This window comes from Hordeum vulgare, unplaced genomic scaffold (assembly GCF_904849725.1).
Source record: "Hordeum vulgare subsp. vulgare unplaced genomic scaffold, MorexV3_pseudomolecules_assembly, whole genome shotgun sequence".
NCBI classification, from domain to species: domain Eukaryota; kingdom Viridiplantae; phylum Streptophyta; class Magnoliopsida; order Poales; family Poaceae; genus Hordeum; species Hordeum vulgare.
The window spans coordinates 49,438-73,492 of NW_025422528.1; the positions used below are offsets into that span (position 1 = coordinate 49,438).

The 24,055-nt window shown below is 35.8% G+C and overlaps 1 protein-coding gene and 5 non-coding genes across 6 annotated transcripts; 4 read left to right on the forward strand and 2 right to left on the reverse strand.

The window, feature by feature from the left end:
* Window positions 1-243: 243 nt before the first annotated feature.
* Window positions 244-317, forward strand: TRNAP-UGG. Its single transcript has one exon. It is a non-coding gene; the product is annotated as a tRNA-Pro (tRNA).
* Window positions 318-456: 139 nt separating this feature from the next.
* On the forward strand, window positions 457-530 carry TRNAW-CCA. Its single transcript has one exon. It is a non-coding gene; the product is annotated as a tRNA-Trp (tRNA).
* A 10,054-nt stretch (window positions 531-10,584) lies between these two features.
* Window positions 10,585-20,167, forward strand: LOC123419044 (ATP synthase subunit beta, chloroplastic). The gene has a single exon (XM_045107114.1). It carries the CDS (start codon window positions 10,964-10,966, stop codon window positions 12,458-12,460), a length of 1,497 nt encoding a protein of 498 aa, XP_044963049.1. The 5' UTR covers window positions 10,585-10,963; the 3' UTR covers window positions 12,461-20,167.
* TRNAF-GAA lies at window positions 16,920-16,992 on the reverse strand. Its single transcript has one exon. It is a non-coding gene; the product is annotated as a tRNA-Phe (tRNA).
* TRNAT-UGU lies at window positions 18,589-18,661 on the forward strand. Its single transcript has one exon. It is a non-coding gene; the product is annotated as a tRNA-Thr (tRNA).
* TRNAS-GGA lies at window positions 19,877-19,963 on the reverse strand. The gene has a single exon. It is a non-coding gene; the product is annotated as a tRNA-Ser (tRNA).
* Window positions 20,168-24,055: the final 3,888 nt, after the last annotated feature.

Sequence of the window (24,055 nt, forward strand, 5' to 3'; positions counted from 1 at the left end):
ATCCCTAAAAAATAAAAAGATGACCCCTTCTTCCTATATATTATCAAGGAAAAGTAATCTTTCTTTTATAGGCGAAATTCTATTGGATTTTAGCTGTATATAATTCCTTAATTATATGAGACCAAAAAGAAGAAATGACACGAGGGTTCTATATATAGATAGAGAAAGAATAAGAAAATTATGATGTGGAAAAGAAGACAGGAATTGTGTACAATGGCATTGCACAACAATTTAATTTGGAAAAGGGATGTAGCGCAGCTTGGTAGCGCGTTTGTTTTGGGTACAAAATGTCACAGGTTCAAATCCTGTCATCCCTACCTATTACTTCTTTCTTCTTTATAGGCAGTAGCAACGAGATCAATTAAAGTAAAGTGGGTATAACTGGAATTTGTGGAGACTATACGTACGTGAGATACATTAGGAATAGAAAAAGATTTTCTTTTTGAATGAATGAAAGCGCTCTTAGTTCAGTTCGGTAGAACGCGGGTCTCCAAAACCCGATGTCGTAGGTTCAAATCCTACAGAGCGTGATTCCATCTATCTTATGTCGAAGCAGAGTAAAATAATTTAACAAAATTGAATTGTAACTCCAATTTGACCTCCTCCAGACCAGAGAGGAGGTCAATAAAAAAAAAAAAATGACTCAATCAAAGATCCAACTGATCCCCACGCCTGTATTGCAAATACGCAGTCACGAATAATCCCGCTAAAGTAATAGGAATTAGGCCTAAGACGATTCCAAATAGAAAAACTTCAATCATTTCGATTTGTTCGGGGGGATAAAAAAAGAGGTACGATCTATCCCTAAATAGTACTCTAAATTATCCACGAATCTCAATGACCAAGAAAAGAATTCCTAATTAGTCTGGAAAAGAGTCGTAGAATATCAGGAATCCCAAAGAAAGATTTTGCTTTTCTGAATTATTATTATTCAGTCAATTCAAATAAGACGTATCTTGTTCAAGCCAATAAATAGAGCTGGGGTTATAGTTAAAGCAGCCAGTAGAAAACCGAAATAACTAGTTAAAGTAAGCATGAAAGAGTTAAATTCCATTTATTTTTTTTTACTACACTACATATGTTGGTAAAGCATTTACCTAAGTTATGGAAAATTCATAATTCATCAGTTATTTTAGATAATACTAAAAAACAAGATAGAGTGAGATACAGAAGTGTAAAAGAAAGTGGATTCATCAGATGATACATGAGTCCCTAATTTCGAATCAAGAGATTTGTTATGGAATTTTTCAATTGAGTAAAGTAATAATATTAAGAACTAGATCATATAACCCCATTGAATGAAAAAATGAAATTGGATTTTCAGGGAAATTTCGGAATAAGAGATAAATAAACAATTGAATTTGAAAAAAAAACTTCTTTCTATTTTGGATAATTTCTTTTTCAATAGGACCCTCTTTTTGGACTGAACGATCGAATATTCCCCTATTCCTTCTTATTTTAATTTTAACTGATTGTATTCTATATGGAATAAGAGGAGAAGAAAAGCATTCCACGACCTCCCGAGGGTCTGTTAAAAAAAAAAGAAAGCTCTTCCTTGAATTTACTTTATTTTTATTCCTTTTTCGAACTCCAACCAAAGTAGATTCGAAGACGAGTCACTTCAATTATCCTTTTAAGTTCTATTCTATCTTCTGTCTTTCCCTATTTCATCTCGTAAAGTTCCACGCTCGCAGTTTGGTCAAGAAAGTTAGACCTAATCCAACAAACAAGACAAGGATTAATTACGAATTATGAAAGGATAAATTTCACATATATATACTTGTCCTTGTATTGTGTCAGTATGAGAATATCCTTCCTAAATTATTTATCCAAACCTATTGATCATTAACTTAGATTTTCCCAAGATTTTGGCTGCTATTCCGAATTACTCTATTATTCCGAAGCCAAGGAAAATAAATAGAACCTACAAAAAAGGGGTTTTCTATTGACGCCTTGAATAACATATAGCTTACCTATAGACAAAAAAAAGTAATTATGTTTCGGAACCAGGCAAAACCAGATTGCTGTGCCATAGGAAGGATAGCTATACTAATTCGGTATACTCAAAATACACCTTTGGTACAAAATTGACAATCTCACAAGGATGAAATATCAGTAATTTTCTATTTACTGGTTGATCCCATCTTTTACGGAATCAATTCCTTTTTTGAATGTACAAAAATTTTGGGAGTTCAGCATGTCTGGAAGCACGGGAGAACGTTCTTTTGCTGATATTATTACCAGTATTCGATACTGGGTTATTCATAGCATTACTATACCTTCCCTATTCATTGCGGGTTGGTTATTTGTCAGTACGGGTTTAGCTTATGACGTGTTTGGAAGTCCTAGGCCAAACGAATATTTCACGGAAAGCCGACAAGGAATTCCGTTAATAACCGACCGTTTTGATTCTTTAGAACAACTCGATGAATTTAGTAGATCCTTTTAGGAGGCCCTCAATGACCATAGATCGAACCTATCCTATTTTTACAGTGCGATGGCTGGCTATTCACGGACTAGCTGTACCTACTGTTTTTTTCTTGGGATCAATATCAGCAATGCAGTTCATCCAACGATAAACCAAATTCCAACTATAGAACTATGACACAATCAAACCCGAATGAACAAAATGTTGAATTGAATCGTACCAGTCTATACTGGGGTTTATTACTCATTTTTGTACTTGCTGTTTTATTTTCCAATTACTTCTTCAATTGAGAGAAAGAAAGAGACTAATAAGAATTCTCTTATCCCATTTGGAAAGATACCATCCTTATAACTACCCATGACTGTTTTTGTCTCTAGCATGACCAATTGATAAAATGTGGAGGAAAGTAGGGGAAATGGCCGATACTACTGGAAGAATTCCTCTTTGGCTGATAGGTACTGTAGCTGGTATTCCTGTGATTGGTTTAGTAGGTGTTTTCTTTTATGGTTCATATTCTGGATTGGGTTCATCTCTATAGTAATCGGAGGGACCAGATTGTAAACATGAAAAAGTAGGAGCTTAGCGGGTCCTTACCCCCTTTATCTGATTAGAGCGGAAAGGACCCGCGGAATTTTTACTCTTATAACGCGAATTGAATCTATTCGATTCACTCTTATGAAGCAACAAGAAAAAGAGATCACTCGAGGATCCAATATCTTATTCCACAAAGGAAGTATCCTGAAAATCCTTGATTTAGTTTCGAGTAATAAACTAATAAAACCTTAATCAAAACTATTCAACTAGCCTAAAAATAAAAAAAAAACCTTCAATGGAAGAGTTTACTTTTTTTTGCAAAATTTCTGTAAGTTTGAAGTTAAACTTAATTAAACAAGCCAAGCAATTCTATTTGCTTACAATCACAAGAAATTTGTCCCCCGCCATATTTTCTTCCCCTCTGTTTGTCCACTACCTCGGCTAAACCTAAGCAAAAGAAAAAGAGGCCCAAGAGACAGACCCGAATAAAGAAGAAATAGTAAAGTAATCTTTGACGAATTAGGAAGAAAAAGGATTCTTATTTTGATACAAGAAGAATCGGCACAAGAAAAAGCCTTTTTCTTGTGCCGAATAGACGATTAAGAAGACCTGCAATCCCTCGAAAGAAATTTAAATTTTATTGTTCTCGCCTTTGCCTTGGATTCTCTTCTTTTGCATGAGATATAAATAAGGAATTCCAGACATCTCGTAAACAAAAAAAAGTCTAAACAAAAAAAGGATTTCCAAAAAAGATCATAGATAATTCTAGCAATTGCCAATAAATCGAGGCTTTTTACCAACTTGATGGTAAGAAATTCCGGGACCTAGAAATTCATTTCGTACAATTGAACCTTTTCAAACTGTTTCTTTTTGAGAACCAAAAAAACTTGTGCCAAAATAACGGATGCGAAGAAGAACAAAAGGCCTTGGACACGTAATGGATCCTGAAGCACGATTTCTGCGTCCCCCTGACCAAAACCTCCCACATTAGGATTGCTTGTTAATGGTTGATCAATCTTGATGGATTCCCCCTCTGAAACAAGAAGTTCTGGTCCGGGAGGTATAATATCAATCACTTGGCGTCCATCTGATGCATCAACTATGGATATTTCATACCCCCCTTTTTCTTTACGTAGTATTTTTCTTACTATACCTGTTGACGTAGCATTATAGACTGTATTGTTACTCTTGCTACCATCAGGATAGATCTGTCCTCTTCCTCGGTTTCCCCCTACATATATAGGATATTTTAAGAAATGAGCATCTTTCTTCGTAGCAGGATCAGGGGAAAGAATGGGAAAGACAATTTCACTATATTTCTTACCGGGAACAGGGCCTATCACAAGAATATTTTTTTTATCGGGACGATAACTCTGAAAAGCAAGATTTCCTATCTTTTCTTTTAACTCAGGGGAAATACGGTCGGGCGGCGCTAATTCAAATCCCTCGGGCAAAATAAGAACAGCACCTACATTCAACCCTCCCTTTTTTCCATTAGCAAGAACTTGTTTCAATTGCATATCATAAGGAATTCGAAGAACTGCTTCAAATACAGTATCGGGAAGCACAGCTTGGGGAACTTCAATATCGACGGGCTTGCTAGCTAAATGGCAATTGGCACATACAATTCGCCCAGTTGCTTCTCGTGGGTTTTCATAACCCTGCTGCGCAAAAATGGGATATGCATTTGAAATAGATGTCCGAGTTATTACGTATATCATGATCGATACAGAAATCGATCGAGTTATCTGTTCCTTTACCCAAGAAAAAGTATTTCTATTTTCCATGTCCAATCACAGATCCCAGAATTTCTACAATAAATTAGATAGGTAGCTAAGCTAATCTAGTTCCCTATACACGAATTTGTTGGCATTCTACTGCAACAGTTGTACTGCAATGATGAATACCTTAAAGCAGGTATAAATAGAAAGAATTTTGGTAAAATGGAAAAGGGCTTTCTTTCTAAAGAAAGATGCTAATTTGATTAATATTAATATCGGGAGATCAAATGAATTTATGCTTCACTAATTGAATGATAAATGACTACAAGCGAAGGAGATAGACGGTTTAAACAAAAAAAGACCCAAAATTTCAAACATGTATCTAGAATTACTGGAAAACTACAAACAAAAATAGTGAAAATAAGCTCATTAGGAGCCCATCCAAAATCGTTATAGACCCAACGAATTACTAGTTCCCAACCACGGGTGGAGTGAAATCCAACAAAAAAATCAGTAACTAAAAGAATAAAAAAAGCTTTTATTGAGTCATTTAAATTATAGAAGAATTCCTGAACCCAAGAATTCAAAATGACAAGTTCCTCTTTACCCAGAAAAAAAGAACCACTTAGAATAGCCAAACAGATTATATTTGTCGAGAAATGCAAAATGATATGGAGATGATCCTCATTATTTATTTTGACCCATTGTATTATTTCCTTGTGTATTCCTGTAGGAGGTTTTTGTACATGTGTCTTTAGTTTCCCTTTTATCATCTCGTCCAAGAGAGAAAGTTCTTCTAATTCTATGAATCTTTCTAGAATCCTTTTCTCTTGAATATCAGTTAAGAGAGTTTCGGATTGCCTGGTATTCCACCAATTCTTAATCCAAAGTTCCAGACATTTGTTAAATGAGGAAGAGACCCCCCAAGGCAAAAGTACGATAAATACAAGATATAGTAAAGAAGGCAATGCTTTCTTTTTTTTCATTTTTGATCTGTAAATGGAGTTGTTAATGAATATGCTTCATTCGCTGACTCTATTCCATTCCCTGACTCTATATGATGATATTTCTATTTCATGATATTTCTATTTCTTTGAAGCAAAAACTCTATAGGTTTGATACCCTGTATCTATTCTTCTTTTTTGTATATTAGTGGAATTTCAGTGCATTGGGTTCTTTCTTAGATCTAGATGGAATGAAATAGTGAAATAGAATAAAAAAAGCCCTTTCGGGTGAAAATGGAAGAGAAGAATAGTATGCAATATATCTAACTTCGACAAAAAAAATTTAAAATAATTTTATCTTATCCTCGTTTGTTCCTTCCTTTAGATAAATACTTAAAAATCCCCTTACAATAACAAATCCAATTTCGAAGGGACTTCCTCCCCATGTTGAGAAAACTTTTCTTCTTCCAATTTATCTTTTCTTCATTCAATTCAGTTCAAAAAAGATACCTCAAAATACTTCAATTGGTACGCGCAAGAAATAGGCCAATTCGGCAGCTTTTTGTTCAATTTCTCGTGGAGTAAAAAACTTATCATCAGTACGAGTCAAGGGAATGATCCCCTGGCCCCGGATTTCCATATAAAGAATACGACGAGGATAAAGACCCTCTTTAACCTGAATTCTAATTGATTGGATATCCCGCATAAGGAATCGAAGGAAGACGCGACGTTTTATTCCAGGGAATCCCCAACGAAAAATGCAAACTATTCCCTCTTTTCTATCGAATCGGTCATAACCACTACCTACATTCCACAAAATAGTACACCACAGGTAGGAGCTAATGAATAGGCCTGCGATTCCGTAGAAAGACATCACGACCCCCTGCGGAAAAAAAAGAATTTCTTGAGATGGAAGTATAGATATAATATTCTTACCAAGATAACTGGAAGTCCCAACCAATAAGAATCCTAGTGAACCTAGAAAAAGAATACAGGCCCAGAAAAAATTACTCCTTTTTCGAGAACCTTTTAGAAGTTCTACCCATATGTGTTCTGATCGCCAATTCATATTAGATATACTAAATCCAGCAGCGGTCGATTGAAATTGAGAGAATAAGCTAAATAATTTTGCCTTTACTTTTTTTGATTCTGAAATCGCCTTCAGCAACTAGTACTCCTGTGAAATAATAGGTTAGATACATTGACTTTCTATTCAAAAAATATTCGTTGATTCAATTAAAATAAATAAAAAAAAACTCGCTATACCAAGCTCTGCATATTCATGCATTTATGCTCGTAGCCTATATCTGCATCCATAGCCGTTTTTCATTTGTGTGTAGAAAGTGTGTGTAGAAAAAGTCACATACCCTACCATATTATATTACTTACACTAAAAAATACTAGACAATCTTTTTTTTTTGCACATAAAGAAATAAAGAAGTCATTGCAATTGCCGGAAATACTAAGCCTACTAAAGGCACGAAAATAGAAGGTAAGTTTAAATCCGTCATGGAATAGGTGTCTCAATTCAAATTTACTATTTCTATCTAGTCGAAAAATATCTTAAGATTCTTATGATATAATTAAGTATATCTATTATAAGGAATATTGACTATTGTATTTTTTTAGTTTGCAAAATATTCTGTAAAAAAAATGATAAGGATAATAAGAAAATTCCAAAAAAGGAGAACTAATTAAAAAGATTTTTTTTATTTTCCCATCCTCATGGCCTTTCTATCTTTCTAATCTAATTTGAAATTGGATTCAAAAGAAAGCGACTAGAATTTACTTCCTGCATACATACTTCTCTAGAAGCGCATACAATAATGCGTGGTAAAGGCAGAAAAATAGTATATTCAATCAAAATCAAAGGGCAAATTATCTTACCTACTATAGATCCCCTACTACCCTCTTAAGATCCCCTACTACCCTCTTAAGATCCCCCCTACTACCCTCTTAGACTTTTAAAGGCGATATACCACCCAAAGAAAGGGTATGAAAATGCCGGGTGGTGTTAGCTTTTCGACGAAGACCCGTCCTGTGCCGCGAAGTCCTGTTAGTAAGACCCCGCGCAATAATGGATTATAGAAGAATAGTATTCAAAATACTGCTCTGGACGCATATAGTAGCATTGCGATTCCTAATCTTTTTTATTTATGAATATGAACAGAAAAAATTCATTGTATCGTTGGGTCGGAGCGGAGGTTTGGTCCAGAAAAATTAGGAACAAAACGTCTACTCTACCACACTGAAGTCTATAGCGCTGTATTTCCACGAAAGTATAATTCTTACCATCAGGATACGCTCCTTTCAACGTCTCTCCGATGGGTCCAGGTTCTATGTCCAATCCCAAATCAAGGATTTCTCGCTCTTGATCGGAGTCATAAACTAAAACTACCTTTTTATCCTTTTTATTAAGGTTATAGAAAACTTCCTTATCTAGTTCTAGCATGTTGACTCACGATTACGCCTGTTAAAAGTTTCAAACGTCCTCTTTTTTGAAATTGAAAGAGAGTCTTATAAAAAGGTCTAACTTCCAAACTATGTCTTTTTTCATTCATTCTCCTTTAGTTTTTTTCTCTATCTAGAAGTGGAATAGAATAACCCGGTTGAAGGGTAATGATCATACGTCTGTAATGCATTGTACGGCCCAGAATAGGTCCTATTCTTCTACCTTTTCCAGGTAGTCGATGGCTATTCACAGCTACCACCTTAATCCAAAGAAGAGTTTGAACCAATGCTTTATTTCTGTCTTAGTGAATCCCGATTCGACATTAAAAGTATATTGATTCTTTCCCAATAAACGAAGACTTTTTTCTGTAAATACTGCGTATTTGATTCCATTATCATATGATACTACTATATTTTATTATTTTCTTTTTATTTCTTTATTGTATTATACCTTAATATATATATATATTCTAGATATATAGAATAGACGAATCTCGATTTGTCAAGTCTCATGATCATATCATGATCTATTTTTATTCGGCTCAATCTTTTTTATAAAAAAAAAGATTGAGCCGAGTTTAATTGCAATCAATTAGAAGAATAAAGAAGAATTACTGCATTTCATAACTTATTTTTTTCTCTTTTTATTTCGTTTATTTTTTTTTAGACCTTCTTATCGATAGTATCTACCGGCTCGAACTCGAATTTGATCGCCTTCCATACTTCACAAGCTGCGGCTAGTTCAGGACTCCATTTGCAAGCTGCTCGGATAATTTCATTACCTTCGCGAGCAAGATCACGCCCTTCGTTACGAGCTTGTACACAAGCTTCTAAAGCCACTCGATTAGCTGCTGCACCAGGTGCATTCCCCCAAGGATGTCCTAAAGTTCCTCCACCAAATTGTAATACAGAATCGTCCCCAAAGATTTCGGTCAGAGCTGGCATATGCCAAACATGAATACCACCTGAAGCTACCGGTATAACACCTGGCATGGATACCCAGTCCTGAGTGAAAAAGATACCGCGAGCACGATCTTTTTCAATAAAATCATCGCGCAATAAATCAACAAAACCTAAAGTCATTTCGCGTTCCCCTTCTAACTTACCTACTACTGTACCGGAGTGGATATGATCTCCCCCAGACATACGCAATGCTTTAGCTAATACACGGAAATGCATACCATGATTTTTCTGTCTATCAATAACTGCATGCATTGCACGGTGAATGTGAAGAAGTAAGCCATTGTCGCGGCAATAGTGAGCCAAAGTAGTATTTGCGGTGAATCCCCCGGTTAAGTAGTCATGCATTACAATAGGAACCCCTAATTCTCTCGCAAATACAGCTCTCTTAATCATTTCTTCACATGTACCCGCAGTCGCATTCAAGTAATGCCCCTTGATTTCACCGGTTTCGGCCTGTGATTTATAAATAGCTTCGGCACAAAAGACAAAACGGTCTCTCCAGCGCATAAATGGTTGTGAGTTTACGTTTTCATCATCTTTGGTAAAATCAAGTCCACCACGTAGACACTCATAACACGCTCTACCATAATTTTTTGCGGATAATCCCAATTTTGGTTTAATAGTACATCCCAATAAAGGACGGCCATACTTGTTCAACTTATCTCTTTCAACTTGGATACCATGAGGCGGGCCTTGGAAAGTTTTTGAATAAGTAGGGGGAATTCGTAGATCCTCCAAACGTAGAGCACGTAGGGCTTTGAACCCAAATACGTTACCCACAATGGAAGTAAACATGTTAGTAACGGAACCCTCCTCAAATAGGTCTAATGGATAAGCTACATAACAGATCCATTGGCTGTCTTCCCCAGCAACAGGCTCGATGTGATAGCATCGTCCTTTGTAACGATCAAGACTGGTAAGTCCATCAGTCCAAACAGTTGTCCATGTACCAGTAGAAGATTCGGCAGCTACTGCAGCCCCTGCTTCTTCGGGCGGAACCCCAGGCTGAGGACTTACTCGGAATGCTGCCAAGATATCAGTATCCTTAGTTTCATACTCTGGGGTGTAGTAAGTCAATTTATAATCTTTAACACCAGCTTGAAATCCAACACCTGCTTTAGTTTCTGTTTGTGGTGACATAAGTCCCTCCCTACAACTCTTGAATTAAGAATTCTCACAATAACAGGGTCTACTCGATGTTAATTAGGCGTAAATGAAACTTTAGCAAAAATCTCGTAAAACAAAAAGGATATTCAATTAATATAATATCAACTCATTAAAGAAAATTGAGGGCATGCTTAGGTTAATGAATATGTTTCATTCATATATAATGCGTACACCCTGTGTATGTTCTATCCTATAGGAATTCCACTATAGGAATTCGATAGGAATTGAGTTGTTGTTATGGTAAGTTAACACGGTTCGTTATTAAACCATGGATTTGATTTACCAAATCCATCATTATTGTATACTCTTTGATAGGTATAGCGCAACCCAAATTAATCCCTAATCCTTATTTTACAAGTTCTTAATAGGTCTCTTTTCTTATTTGGAATGCAAATACCTAACTAAATACTAATAAAATTCTTTGTTGACAGCAATCTATGCTTCACAGTAGTATATATTTTGTATATCGAAGTCCTAGATAGGAAAGTAGAGTAGGCACAGATCCTCCACAAAAGGCAAAATGTATATGAAAAAAAGATTGATTGAACTTTCCAACGGACTCATTCCATGAGTAAACGATTGAATGGGATTCGCTTGGGCAACGAAATCAAGTCCTGGTCCCCTTTTCTCTCTTATTGAATTAACTAATTCATTTCCTTTTTACTTTTGGATTTTTTTTGATTTGATTTGGCATTATTCAACAATAAAAAAAGAAAAATTTCGACAAATTCCTTTTTTTTAATTATGTGATAATTATGAGAACCAATCCTACTACTTCTCGTCCCGGGGTTTCCACAAGTGAAGAAAAAAGTACAGGTCGTATCGATCAAATTATTGGACCCGTGCTGGATGTCACTTTTCCCCCGGGCAAGTTACCTTATATTTATAACGCTTTAGTAGTCCAGAGTAGAGACACTGCCGATAAGCAAATTAATGTGACTTGTGAGGTACAACAATTATTAGGAAATAATCGAGTTAGAGCTGTAGCTATGAGTGCTACGGACGGGTTGATGAGAGGAATGGAAGTGATTGACACGGGAGCTCCTCTCAGTGTTCCGGTCGGTGGAGCTACTCTCGGACGAATTTTCAACGTTCTTGGGGAGCCTGTTGACAATTTGGGTCCTGTAGATAGTAGTGCAACGTTCCCTATTCATAGATCTGCGCCTGCCTTTATCGAGTTAGATACGAAATTATCCATCTTTGAAACAGGTATTAAGGTCGTCGATCTTTTAGCTCCTTATCGACGTGGAGGAAAAATAGGACTATTTGGGGGGGCTGGAGTAGGTAAAACAGTACTGATCATGGAATTAATCAATAACATTGCTAAAGCTCATGGGGGCGTATCCGTATTCGGTGGAGTAGGGGAACGGACTCGTGAAGGAAATGATCTTTATATGGAAATGAAGGAATCCGGAGTAATTAATGAAAAAAATATTGAAGAATCAAAGGTAGCTCTAGTCTATGGCCAAATGAATGAACCACCGGGAGCTCGTATGAGAGTTGGTTTAACTGCCCTAACTATGGCAGAATATTTCCGAGATGTTAATAAGCAAGACGTGCTTTTATTTATCGATAATATCTTTCGTTTTGTTCAAGCAGGATCAGAGGTATCCGCTTTATTAGGGAGAATGCCCTCCGCAGTGGGTTATCAACCTACTCTTAGTACAGAAATGGGTTCTTTGCAAGAAAGAATTGCTTCTACTAAAAAGGGATCTATAACTTCGATTCAAGCAGTTTATGTACCTGCGGACGATTTGACCGACCCTGCCCCTGCCACAACATTTGCACATTTGGATGCTACTACCGTACTTTCCAGAGGATTAGCTTCCAAGGGTATTTATCCAGCAGTAGATCCTTTAGATTCAACATCAACTATGTTACAGCCTCGGATCGTTGGCAACGAACATTATGAAACTGCGCAAAGAGTTAAGGAAACTTTACAACGTTACAAAGAACTTCAGGACATTATCGCAATTCTTGGCTTGGATGAATTATCGGAAGAGGATCGTTTAACTGTAGCAAGAGCAAGAAAAATTGAGCGTTTCTTATCACAACCGTTCTTTGTGGCAGAAGTTTTTACTGGTTCTCCAGGAAAGTATGTTGCTCTTGCGGAAACTATTAGGGGATTTCAACTAATCCTTTCCGGAGAATTAGACGGCCTACCTGAACAGGCTTTTTATTTGGTGGGTAACATCGATGAAGCTAGCACGAAAGCTATAACCTTAGAAGAGGAGAACAAATCGCAGAAATGAAATTAAATCTTTATGTACTGACTCCTAAGCGAATTATTTGGGATTGTGAAGTGAAAGAAATCATTTTATCCACGAATAGTGGCCAAATTGGCGTATTACCAAACCACGCCCCTATTAACACAGCAGTAGATATGGGTCCTTTGAGAATACGCCTCCTCAACGACCAATGGTTAACGGCGGTTCTGTGGAGCGGTTTTGCGAGAATAGTTAATAATGAGATCATCATTTTAGGAAATGATGCGGAACTGGGTAGTGATATTGATCCGGAAGAAGCTCAAAAGGCACTTGAAATAGCCGAAGCTAACTTGAGTAAAGCTGAGGGTACGAAAGATTTGGTTGAAGCGAAGCTCGCTCTCAGACGAGCTAGGATACGAATCGAGGCTGTCAATTGGATTCCCCCATCCAATTGAAGACAATCCAGTGGTTTATAGTTGATACAAAGAAAAAGGGAAGAGGGGTAGAAAAAGTTATTAGATAGCGAAGCGAAGTAAGTCCAATGCTATCTAGTAATTTTTCTACCTACTTACCTACTATTGGATTTGAACCAATGACTCCCGCCGTATGAAAGCAATACTCTAACCACTGAGTTAAGTAGGCAATTTATCACCACAAAGGAAGACCCATTACTTCGATCGATTATATATTGAATCCCTTTTCTAAGCAATACCGCTCTGTTATTGGTCTGTTATATACTAAATACTAAACTAAATACTAAACAGATACAGATCAAAGGGATATCCTCTGGCATTAGAAAATATTCATCTTGACAAGAAATTCTCTATATGTTAAGATATCTCTGATAAGGGCTATAGCTCAGTTCGGTAGAGCAACTCGTTTACACGTGCGCCAATGCTTTTCAAAGGAGCTTATTATGCAATGAACATAATCGATCTTATTGCAAAATCAATGTCTTACTTCATAGATTCGAGAGAATAGGAGAACAGTAGCCTGACAAACAGTCGGTTCAGTCCGATTCAGGTGCCAATTCAGGTGCCTAATCAAATAGAACCCTTATGGATTTGCTAGTTGATAAGGTAAATATCCAGCCCACTAAATGCTAGGCGTAATGAGGATAAGGGCCTCCAAAAAACTTCTTTTCGTTCTATGAACTTTAAGGTGTATGAAGTCTCATAGTTAACTCTTGCAGTGGAACGATAGAGACTCCATTTCACTTAGGTTGATTTAATTTAGACCAGAGGCAGACCTAAGTCAAGGTAATCCTCCTTTGAAACACTTTGGTATTGCTCCTAGATAGATCATAATACAAAAAATCAATCAGAGCACAGGGAGCCATCTCATTATCTTTCCGTAAAGAAAAACTATGGTGGACTAACTGATCTTTAAATCAGTTTATGAAAGAGCCCAATGCAAAAAAATGCATGTTGGGTCTTTGAAACAGTTCAAATCATTTCGATAATAATCCGTTTGATCTGTTTTACCGAGAAGGTCTACGGTTCGAATCCGTATAGCCCTAATATGCCCTTTTTTCTATTTTAGGATCTCTATCCTATGTTTTCTTTAGTTTAGTATAGTTTTCATTTTCGCATTAGTATTTGTTTATAGACTGGATAGGCGCCTGCGACATAGAATAGAGATAAAAGCATTACCAAAGGCTCATTCATCGAAAATCAAAATCATACAGACAGGAAAAGAAAAACGAAAAATAGAAAAAATAAAGTAAAGAGTAAATAAGAAAACAGAATATTCTGTCTCATAGTTCTGAAATAGAGTTCTTTATTTTTATTTTTATAGTATTACTTCTCATTATACTGCATAGATTAGTCCTACTATCTTAATTAGGTTCTAATTATTCTAATTAGTAGTATTCTCATTTTTATTTAATAGTCTCTTATTATTATTAAATAGTAAATAAAGGATAGAGCTATTCTTTTTTTATAGAGATTCTAGAGAAAGCGAGACAAAGTGAAACGATAAAGTTTTCTTTATATAAGAATTAGATCTACATACACCATATCTAAATAGAATGGAAATCCAAAAGAAAGGGAGTTGGGATTCCATTGGATGAATCTTTAAAGAAGATGCAGCACAGAGGAAACAAAGGCTAAACTAAGCGCTTTTGTTTGAACAAAAAAGATTCTTGTTTCACCGAGGAAAAGAGAGAAGTTCTGGATAAATTGACAATGCTGAATTGAATTGACTAATTTAAGTTCCGCCTATTCCACATTAATGGGAGTACATTATGTTTCTGCTTCACGAATATGATATTTTTTGGACATTTCTAATAATAGCAAGCCTTATTCCTATTTTGGCATTTTCGATTTCAGGGCTTTTAGCCCCGGTTAGTGAAGGACCAGAGAAGCTTTCTAGTTATGAATCGGGTATAGAACCCATGGGAGGGGCTTGGGTACAATTCCGAATACGCTATTATATGTTTGCGCTCGTTTTTGTTGTTTTTGATGTGGAAACCGTCTTTCTATACCCTTGGGCAATGAGTTTCGACGTATTGGGTGTATCCGTTTTTATCGAAGCTTTGATTTTCGTGCTTATCTTAGTTGTCGGTTTAGTTTATGCATGGCGAAAAGGAGCCTTGGAATGGTCTTAACTGAATATTTAGACAAAAAAAAAGAAGGAAAAGATTCTATTGAGACAGTTATGAATTTGATTGAGTTTCCCTTACTTGACCAAACAAGTTCCAATTCTGTTATTTCAACTACACTAAATGATCTTTCGAATTGGTCAAGACTCTCCAGTTTATGGCCCCTTCTATACGGTACCAGTTGTTGTTTCATTGAATTTGCTTCATTAATAGGTTCACGATTCGATTTTGATCGTTATGGATTGGTACCAAGATCAAGTCCTAGGCAAGCAGACCTAATTTTAACAGCCGGTACGGTAACAATGAAAATGGCTCCGTCTTTAGTGAGATTATACGAGCAAATGCCTGAACCAAAATACGTCATTGCTATGGGAGCCTGTACTATTACAGGGGGAATGTTCAGTACGGATTCCTATAGTACTGTTCGGGGAGTTGATAAGTTAATTCCTGTGGATGTCTACTTGCCGGGCTGCCCTCCTAAACCGGAGGCAGTTATAGATGCCCTAACAAAACTTCGTAAGAAGATATCGCGAGAAATAGTTGAGGATCGAACTCTATCTCAAAATAAAAAAAGATGTTTTACTACCAGTCACAAGCTTTATGTTAGGCGCAGTACTCATACAGGAACTTATGAGCAAGAATTGCTCTATCAATCACCATCGACATTAGATATATCTTCTGAAACTTTTTTAAAATCCAAAAGTCCAGTACCTTCCTACAAATTAGTGAATTAGGAGGGGGGGGCTCTTTTGTGTAGAAAAAGAAAAAGCAGAGCAATCTTTCAAACTTGCATCCGAAATGGGAAATATTTATACAAAGAGGGAGAGATGAAGACAATGCAGCAGGGTTGGTTATCTAATTGGCTAGTCAAACATGAGGTGGTTCATAGATCTTTGGGCTTTGATCACCGAGGAATAGAGACTTTACAAATAAAAGCAGGGGATTGGGATTCCATTGCTGTCATTTTATATGTATATGGTTATAATTATTTACGCTCCCAATGTGCTTATGATGTAGCACCCGGTGGATCTTTAGCTAGCGTGTATCATCTTACAAGAATACAATACGGTATAGATAATCCAGAAGAAGTCTGCATAAAAGTCTTTGCCCAAAAGGATAATCCTAGAATTCCGTCTGTCTTCTGGATTTGGAGAAGTGCCGATTTTCAAGAACGCGAATCTTATGATATGGTGGGAATCTCTTATGATAATCATCCGCGCCTTAAACGTATCCTAATGCCTGAAAGTTGGATAGGCTGGCCCTTACGTAAGGACTATATAACCCCCAATTTTTATGAAATACAAGATGCTCATTGAATGATAAGAAATTCGTGCTCACTTATACAACACAACTCCAGATTTTATTCAAGTCAAGGAATATTTTTAGGTTCTTTTCCTAGATGAAACGGAATACCTATTTATAATTAATTCCTATTATACAAAAGCATTCCAGATAGACTGAGCCAAAAAAGGGTTTCATTTGGATTCCCCTATTTTGAAAATCACATATTAATTTCCTTCATATGAACAGAAAAATAGGATGACTCAAAGAAGTTCTCTACCAGGAACTTTGTATCGCGCACATGACTTAGCACAACTAGGAAAATAAGATAAGATAAAGATAAGCAAGACTAAAAAAATATTCGTCGGAATAGTGGAATACAAAATAAAGAAACGCAAAAAAATAAAGGGGAACCTAATCTCACCCCCTTCCTTATCATAAAGAAAGGGTATATTTTAAAACTTCTCTAAAAAGAAGTGCCTCTATATTTATATTATAGATTTATCCACTTAGATGAATAAATCATACTCTATCTATATTATATATTATTAATAAATATGTATCACAATCCATCTCGAGGTATTTGGATCAATACCTATTCGGTGGATCTTTTTTTTTCTCTGCCAGGAACCAGATTTGAACTGGTGACACGAGGATTTTCAGTCCTCTGCTCTACCAACTGAGCTATCCTGACCTTTTCTTGTGCATCATCCTAGTAGAGTATTTGTATCTATGTCAATTAAAAGGACTAAAAAATCAATTAAAGTATTTCAAATTCAAAATTTGAAAGGGGGGGGGTAGCCCTATGCATTGTGCATGGTTTACTTAAATAATACTTAAAAATAGAGTGAATAACCAAGATTTCTTGCCGATACTCTAATAAAAAAGAAATCTATTCAATGAATAGGATAAGATCCATTGAGTTCTCTTCGCATTCCTTTCCTTTGTGAAAGAGTAGAATGAGAAAGCTAATGAATCTTAAACCCATTGATAAAAAGAAAAAAAAAGAGGATTTGGGGATAGAGGGACTTGAACCCTCACAACTTAAAAAGTCGACGGATTTTCCTTTTACTAGAAATTTCATTGTTGTCAGTATTGACATGTAGAATGGGACTCTCTCTTTGTCCTCGTCCGATTAATCCACTTTCTTTTTAAAAGTTCTCAAAACTTTGAATTTGAATTGAAGAATTTGATTATTCAATATTCGAATGGAGTGGATTCACAATAATTCAAAATAAAATTATGATATGAGTTTTTTATTTCATAATCATTTCGAATTTTATTTTGAAATTTTAAAAAAGATAAAGAACCTATATTATAATATGAGTTCTGTGATTAATCGTTTGCTATGTCAGTATCTATACGTGTTTATTAAATGTATAAAGTATAAAACCCCTCTTTCTCTAATTTAGAATTAGAAGGAATTCCACTAACAACACAACGTAATTAACTCGATTCGTTAGAACAGCTTCCATTGAGTCTCTGCACCTATCCTTTTCCTTTGTATTCTAGTTCGAGAATCCCTTCTCAAAACACGGATTTGGCTCAGGATTGCCCTTTTTTAATTCCAGGGTTTCTCTGAATTTGGAAGTTACCACTTAGCAGGTTTCCATACCAAGGCTCAATACAATCAAGTCCGTAGCGTCTACCGATTTCGCCATATCCCCACTTCCCTCTTCTTTGAGACCAGGATTCCTTGTGTAATTTCATCCATCTCTTAGTTTTTTTTTTGAATCATTGAGTTCATCACTCAACGTAGTCTAGCAGTTCAGTTCGACTCTATTTGAGAGACCCCGCTTGCTTATTGCAATTCTGAATTACATTGATTCTATCCTTGATGTATTTGCAATTCAATCCGAATCAATATATCCAAAACTTTTTATCTCCCCCACCTCCCGTCTTACTTTTTTATAGTATTCGAAATTATACTATAACGCTGGATATTTATTCTTTTTTTCTAATCAGAATTATCAATTTTATTTACTCTGACTTTATGTTCCCCTTAGTGAAATATTAATCCTCAAATTATTAACAAATAATAAAGTCTATAATGATCGAATGAAAATACCCATAAAGTCTATAATTTTCTTTTTAAATATCCTATAGTTAAGCATATCAAGCTAACTTTATCTTTAAGAAGTTTTAGTATTTTTTTATTTAGTATTTTTTTATAAGTAGAACTTCAAATTTAGAACTAGTTAATAGCTAAGAGTAATAACTAATATCTGAGATTTTACGGATTTCCTATACTATACCTATTTCTATTTGTTACACTATTTCCGTTATGTAAGCCCACTTAGCTCAGAGGTTAGAGCATCGCATTTGTAATGCGAGGGTCATCGGTTCAAATCCGATAGTCGGCTTTTTTTTTCTCTATCGATGTTCTACGAACAAGAATCTCTTTTTTTCCGAATTAAATGGAGAATCCAGGATCTTTTATGTTTTTTACCTTACTATTTTGCTAGATACAAAACAATAAAATAAATAATATATATACAAAAAATACAAAAAATACAGATTTTGATGAAATTCCATTTTTTGTGGTACTTTAGTTGATTTTACTCTGTTTATCCTGTAGTTTAATTCAGTTTTAATTTCGATGTATTCTGTAATGTAAATACAATGAAATTAATTGTGTAAAATGAAATTTCAATAAAAAAAAGGAGTCTTCATGTCCCGTTATCGAGGACCTCGTTTAAAAAAAATACGCCGTTTGGGAGCTTTACCAGGACTCACTAGAAAAACACCTAAATCCGGAAGTAATCTTAAAAAAAAATTCAATTCTGGGAAAAAGGAGCAATATCGTATTCGTCTTCAAGAAAAACAGAAATTGCGTTTTCATTATGGTCTGACAGAACGACAATTACTTAGATATGTACATATCGCTGGAAAAGCAAAAAGGTCAACAGGCCAGGTTTTACTACAATTACTTGAAATGCGTTTGGATAATATCCTTTTTCGATTGGGTATGGCTTCAACCATTCCTGGGGCCCGCCAATTAGTCAACCATAGACATATTTTAGTTAATGGCCGTATAGTCAATATACCAAGTTTTCGTTGCAAACCCCGAGATATTATTACTACGAAAGATAACCAAAGATCAAAAGGTCTGGTTCAAAATTATATTGCTTCATCGGACCCGGGGAAATTGCCAAGCCATTTGACGATTGACACATTGGAATATAAAGGACTAGTAAATAAAATCCTAGATAGGAAGTGGGTCGGTCTCAAAATAAATGAGTTGTTAGTTGTAGAATATTACTCTCGTCAGACTTGAACTTAATGAAAAAAGGAAAGGTTCATAGAATTTTCTTCCCCTTCCCCTTTCCCCGAACTAAATAGCCCTAAGACCATTACCATTAATTCGTATTTTCCCATCAACTAGCTAAAATTGATTAACCCTAGGATTAGGATCCTTTTTGCTTTTTTCCTCTATGTTTACATACCACAGTAATTTGCTATAGAGAATTTTTAATTTCTATTAAATAAAAATAAGATAATATAAGATATTATTACTGGAATAAATTGCTATTTGATTTGATACATTGTGATCCTTAACGTTGATGAATTAAGAAAAACGGAAAGAGAGGGATTCGAACCCTCGGTAAACAAAAGTCTACATAGCAGTTCCAATGCTACGCCTTGAACCGCTCGGCCATCTTTCCTACATAACTTATTATGGAAAATAAACTGAGTGAATAGCGAGTTTTCTTATTCCTGCAGTACAGGTACAACCGCAACCGCTCGGGGGTTCCCTAGTTCTATTGGAAAAATTCCTTTTGATCTAGGTGGAAGGATACAGGATTTTTTACTAGAAATTGCGCTCGCTATAAAATAAAAGTTTTAATTTAGGTTTTCCCGCAACTAAAGAAAAAGAGAATGCAAGAATTCTTCTTATTGCATAATAAAATAAAGAAACCTTAGAATTCCGTTTGCATAAGATACGCTACACCATTGAAATCAAAAATAGAGTATGAGACAATTAATAACTTTGAAAACACGAAATAGTTGATGACATAAGTTGTTGTTCAGAAATAGGAAAGTGGAATGAAATCCAGTCTTAGTCAAATATTGCATATCTCTTCGTGTCCAAGCAGAAGGAAAAGGATACAATTTGAGCTGAGCGGAAAATCCATATCTCTCTTATCCATTTAAAACATATGGATTTAGAGCATATGGATCAATCTATTTATAATTATAAGAATCGAATGTGTTTGTTTTTATGTTATTTTGTGAAGGAATGAAAACAATTCTATATAGAATGGCTTGGGAATTATGCCTAGATCCCGTGTAAATGGAAATTTCATTGATAAGACCTTCTCAATTATAGCCAATATTTTATTGCGAATAATTCCGACAACCTCAGGAGAAAAAAAGGCATTTACTTATTATAGAGATGGTGCGATTTGACTCTTTTTTTTTTTGCTTTTTTTTAGACCTACCTATACCTCAGTCTTAGGAAAAAGAAAAGGGGTTGGCATAGAGAGAACCAAATTTGTAAAGCAAGCAAACCCACGCTTCGGGAAGGTGAGGCGAACTAACAATTCCTTCCGTCGTGTATCCTCGATTGATGCGGCTTCAGATACTTCAATTGTAGATTTGAGTATTGAGCGAAAGGTTACACCTACAGGATATGGTATGGTATGGATTACAGGCCACTCTATTAGTATCCGTAGGCAGCATAGGGGAGAAAAGCACTACACCTAGAAATAGGAATCAACAAGAGAAAAACTTTGGTAGAAATTACCCCTTTCCTGATCGGTATCAGGGCTGGGAAGAATGGTTGGGATAACAAACAACCATCAGGTTTGTACTTTGGATACCCCTATAACCATCAAAGATCGTTGAAGTAGCTAATTCCTCTAAATAGGAGGCGTTGAGAACAAAGAAATTATTGGAGCTATCGTTTTCCTCTAGCATTAATAGAATTCATTGGTGTTAAGAAAAACCTCTTGTGGGAAGGTTGGCTAGAGATTTCTTGGAAAAATACCAGCCCCTTTCGGTTCATAATGAGACGGGACTAATTCTATTTTGATTCTATAGATTAAGATTATTTCGCTTAGTACTATTATGTACAGAAGGGAGGAGCCGTATGAGATGAAAACCTCATGTACGGTTTTGGAACGGAGATTTTTTGAATAGAATGAACGACCGTAACGGATGTTGGCTCAATCCGAAGGAAATTATGCGGAAGCTTTGCAAAATTATTATGAAGCTACGCGACTAGAAATCGATCCCTATGATCGAAGTTATATACTCTATAACATAGGCCTTATACACACAAGCAATGGAGAGCATACAAAGGCTTTGGAATATTATTTCCGGGCACTAGAACGAAACCCCTTCTTACCGCAAGCTTTTAATAATATGGCCGTGATCTGTCATTACGTGCGACTATCTCCACTATAGAAAGACAAAAAAAGAGAGGATCAAATTTTCTAGTAAATACTGGAAAAAAGGGCTTTCTACATAGGGATCGTAAAAACAACGATTTTTCCCTATCAGCTGTAGGAAGGAAGGACACTTCACGAGAATCAAAAAACGAAGAAAGTATGGCCTATACTACTACTCTATGGATAAAGTTTCTCAAATTGATAGAGAAAGCACCGTAAAGATCAATTAGTGAGCGACTGGGTCGATACAACTAAAAAAAACTGCTTACTTATCCCATGATATGGGGCAAAATTTAGGAATCCGCTTATGTAATAGAGCCGATCCACTAAGGGATTAAGCAGCGGTGTAGTATCAGATCCCAAAGATAGTAAGTTCTTTTTTCTTTCTTATGGAAAAAAGTCTTTTTCAAGGATTCTATAGAGATTTCATATATGAAACCGGGATAGTTACCTTTCAGAAAATTTGAACGAAGGCTCTATATCTATCTATGCTTCATTCTTCTGAAGGTGGGAAAAAAGATCAAACTAATTATTGAGAAAAATTAGGGTTTGAAACTTAGGTAATTAATTTCTTCTGCTTAACACAAGAACAAATTGGATCGATTTTTGATAAATCGAATTCAGTTAAGATAGGGGAAATTAAGATAGCAATTTCTGAGCCGTATGAGGTAGGAAACTCTCAAGTACGGTTCTAAGGGAAGGAACTGCCTATTCCGACCGAGGAGAACAGGCCATTCTAGAGGGTGATTCGGAAATTGCGGAAGCTTGGTTTGATCAAGCTGCTGAATATTGGAAACAAGCTATAGCGCTTACTCCGGGAAATTATATTGAAGCACAAAACTGGTTGAAGATTACGAAGCGCTTTGAATTTGAATAAGACCATGCTCCTTTTTTTTCCTAAAATGGATGGTTTGGTTGTTGATCCATTAATCAAATAAATTAGGTCGTAAGATCGAATCAAGAATTTCATTATATCCATTTCTTATACCTTCTATTTTATAAGATATTTCATAAGAATAAACCATAGGGATAGGGTCTAGAATAGAAGTAATAAAGTGAATAAAAAAAAGGGGGCCAATCTAAATATTGCTAATATATTAGAACCATCTTATTAATAATTCTAATGAGTTATCTTGGAATTTAGAATCAAATAAAAAATAAAAAACCCTATATTATGCTCAAGGAAAGTAGATATAGATAGGAGCTTATGCCCTAAAAAAAAATACACTAGTTTCTTAAATTTAAAATAAAAAAGATTTTTTCTTACGCCGAGAAATATTTGTTTTTTCAAGATAAACAATGTCCGTTAGGCACCTAACCTTTATGTCATAATAGATCCGAACACTTGCCTCGGATTGACTTTAATATATAATTGCTCCAGTGAATAACTAAAAAAAAAGAAGGGTGGTAGTATAGTAAAGAAAAGAACTAATCACAATATCTATCTTTCAAAATCTATCTTTCAAAATCTATCTTTCAAAGATTCACTAAAAAAAAAGACAGTTGGCGGGTCTCTTTGTATGTCTTGTCCGGAAAGAGGAGGAGTTAATGATTATTCGTTCGCCGGAACCAGAAGTAAAAATTGTTGTGGATAGGGATCCTGTAAAAACATCTTTTGAGGAATGGGCGAGACCCGGCCATTTCTCAAGAACACTAGCTAAGGGCCCTGATACTACCACTTGGATCTGGAACCTACATGCTGATGCTCACGATTTCGATAGTCATACTGGTGATTTGGAGGAGATTTCTAGAAAAGTTTTTAGTGCTCATTTCGGGCAACTTTCCATTATCTTTCTTTGGTTGAGTGGCATGTACTTTCATGGTGCCCGTTTTTCCAATTATGAAGCATGGCTAAGTGATCCTACTCACATTGGACCCAGTGCTCAGGTAGTTTGGCCTATAGTAGGGCAAGAAATATTGAATGGTGATGTAGGTGGGGGTTTCCGAGGAATCCAAATAACCTCTGGTTTTTTTCAGCTTTGGCGAGCATCTGGAATAACTAGTGAATTACAACTCTATTGTACTGCAATTGGTGCATTGGTTTTTGCAGCGTTAATGCTTTTTGCTGGTTGGTTCCATTATCACAAAGCCGCTCCCAAATTGGCCTGGTTCCAAGATGTAGAATCCATGTTGAATCACCACTTAGCGGGATTATTAGGACTTGGGTCTCTTTCTTGGGCGGGACACCAAATTCATGTATCTTTACCAATTAACCAATTTCTTGACGCTGGGGTGGATCCTAAAGAGATACCACTTCCTCATGAATTTATCTTGAATCGGGACCTTTTGGCTCAACTTTATCCTAGTTTTGCCGAAGGAGCAACCCCTTTTTTCACTTTAAATTGGTCCAAATACGCAGAATTT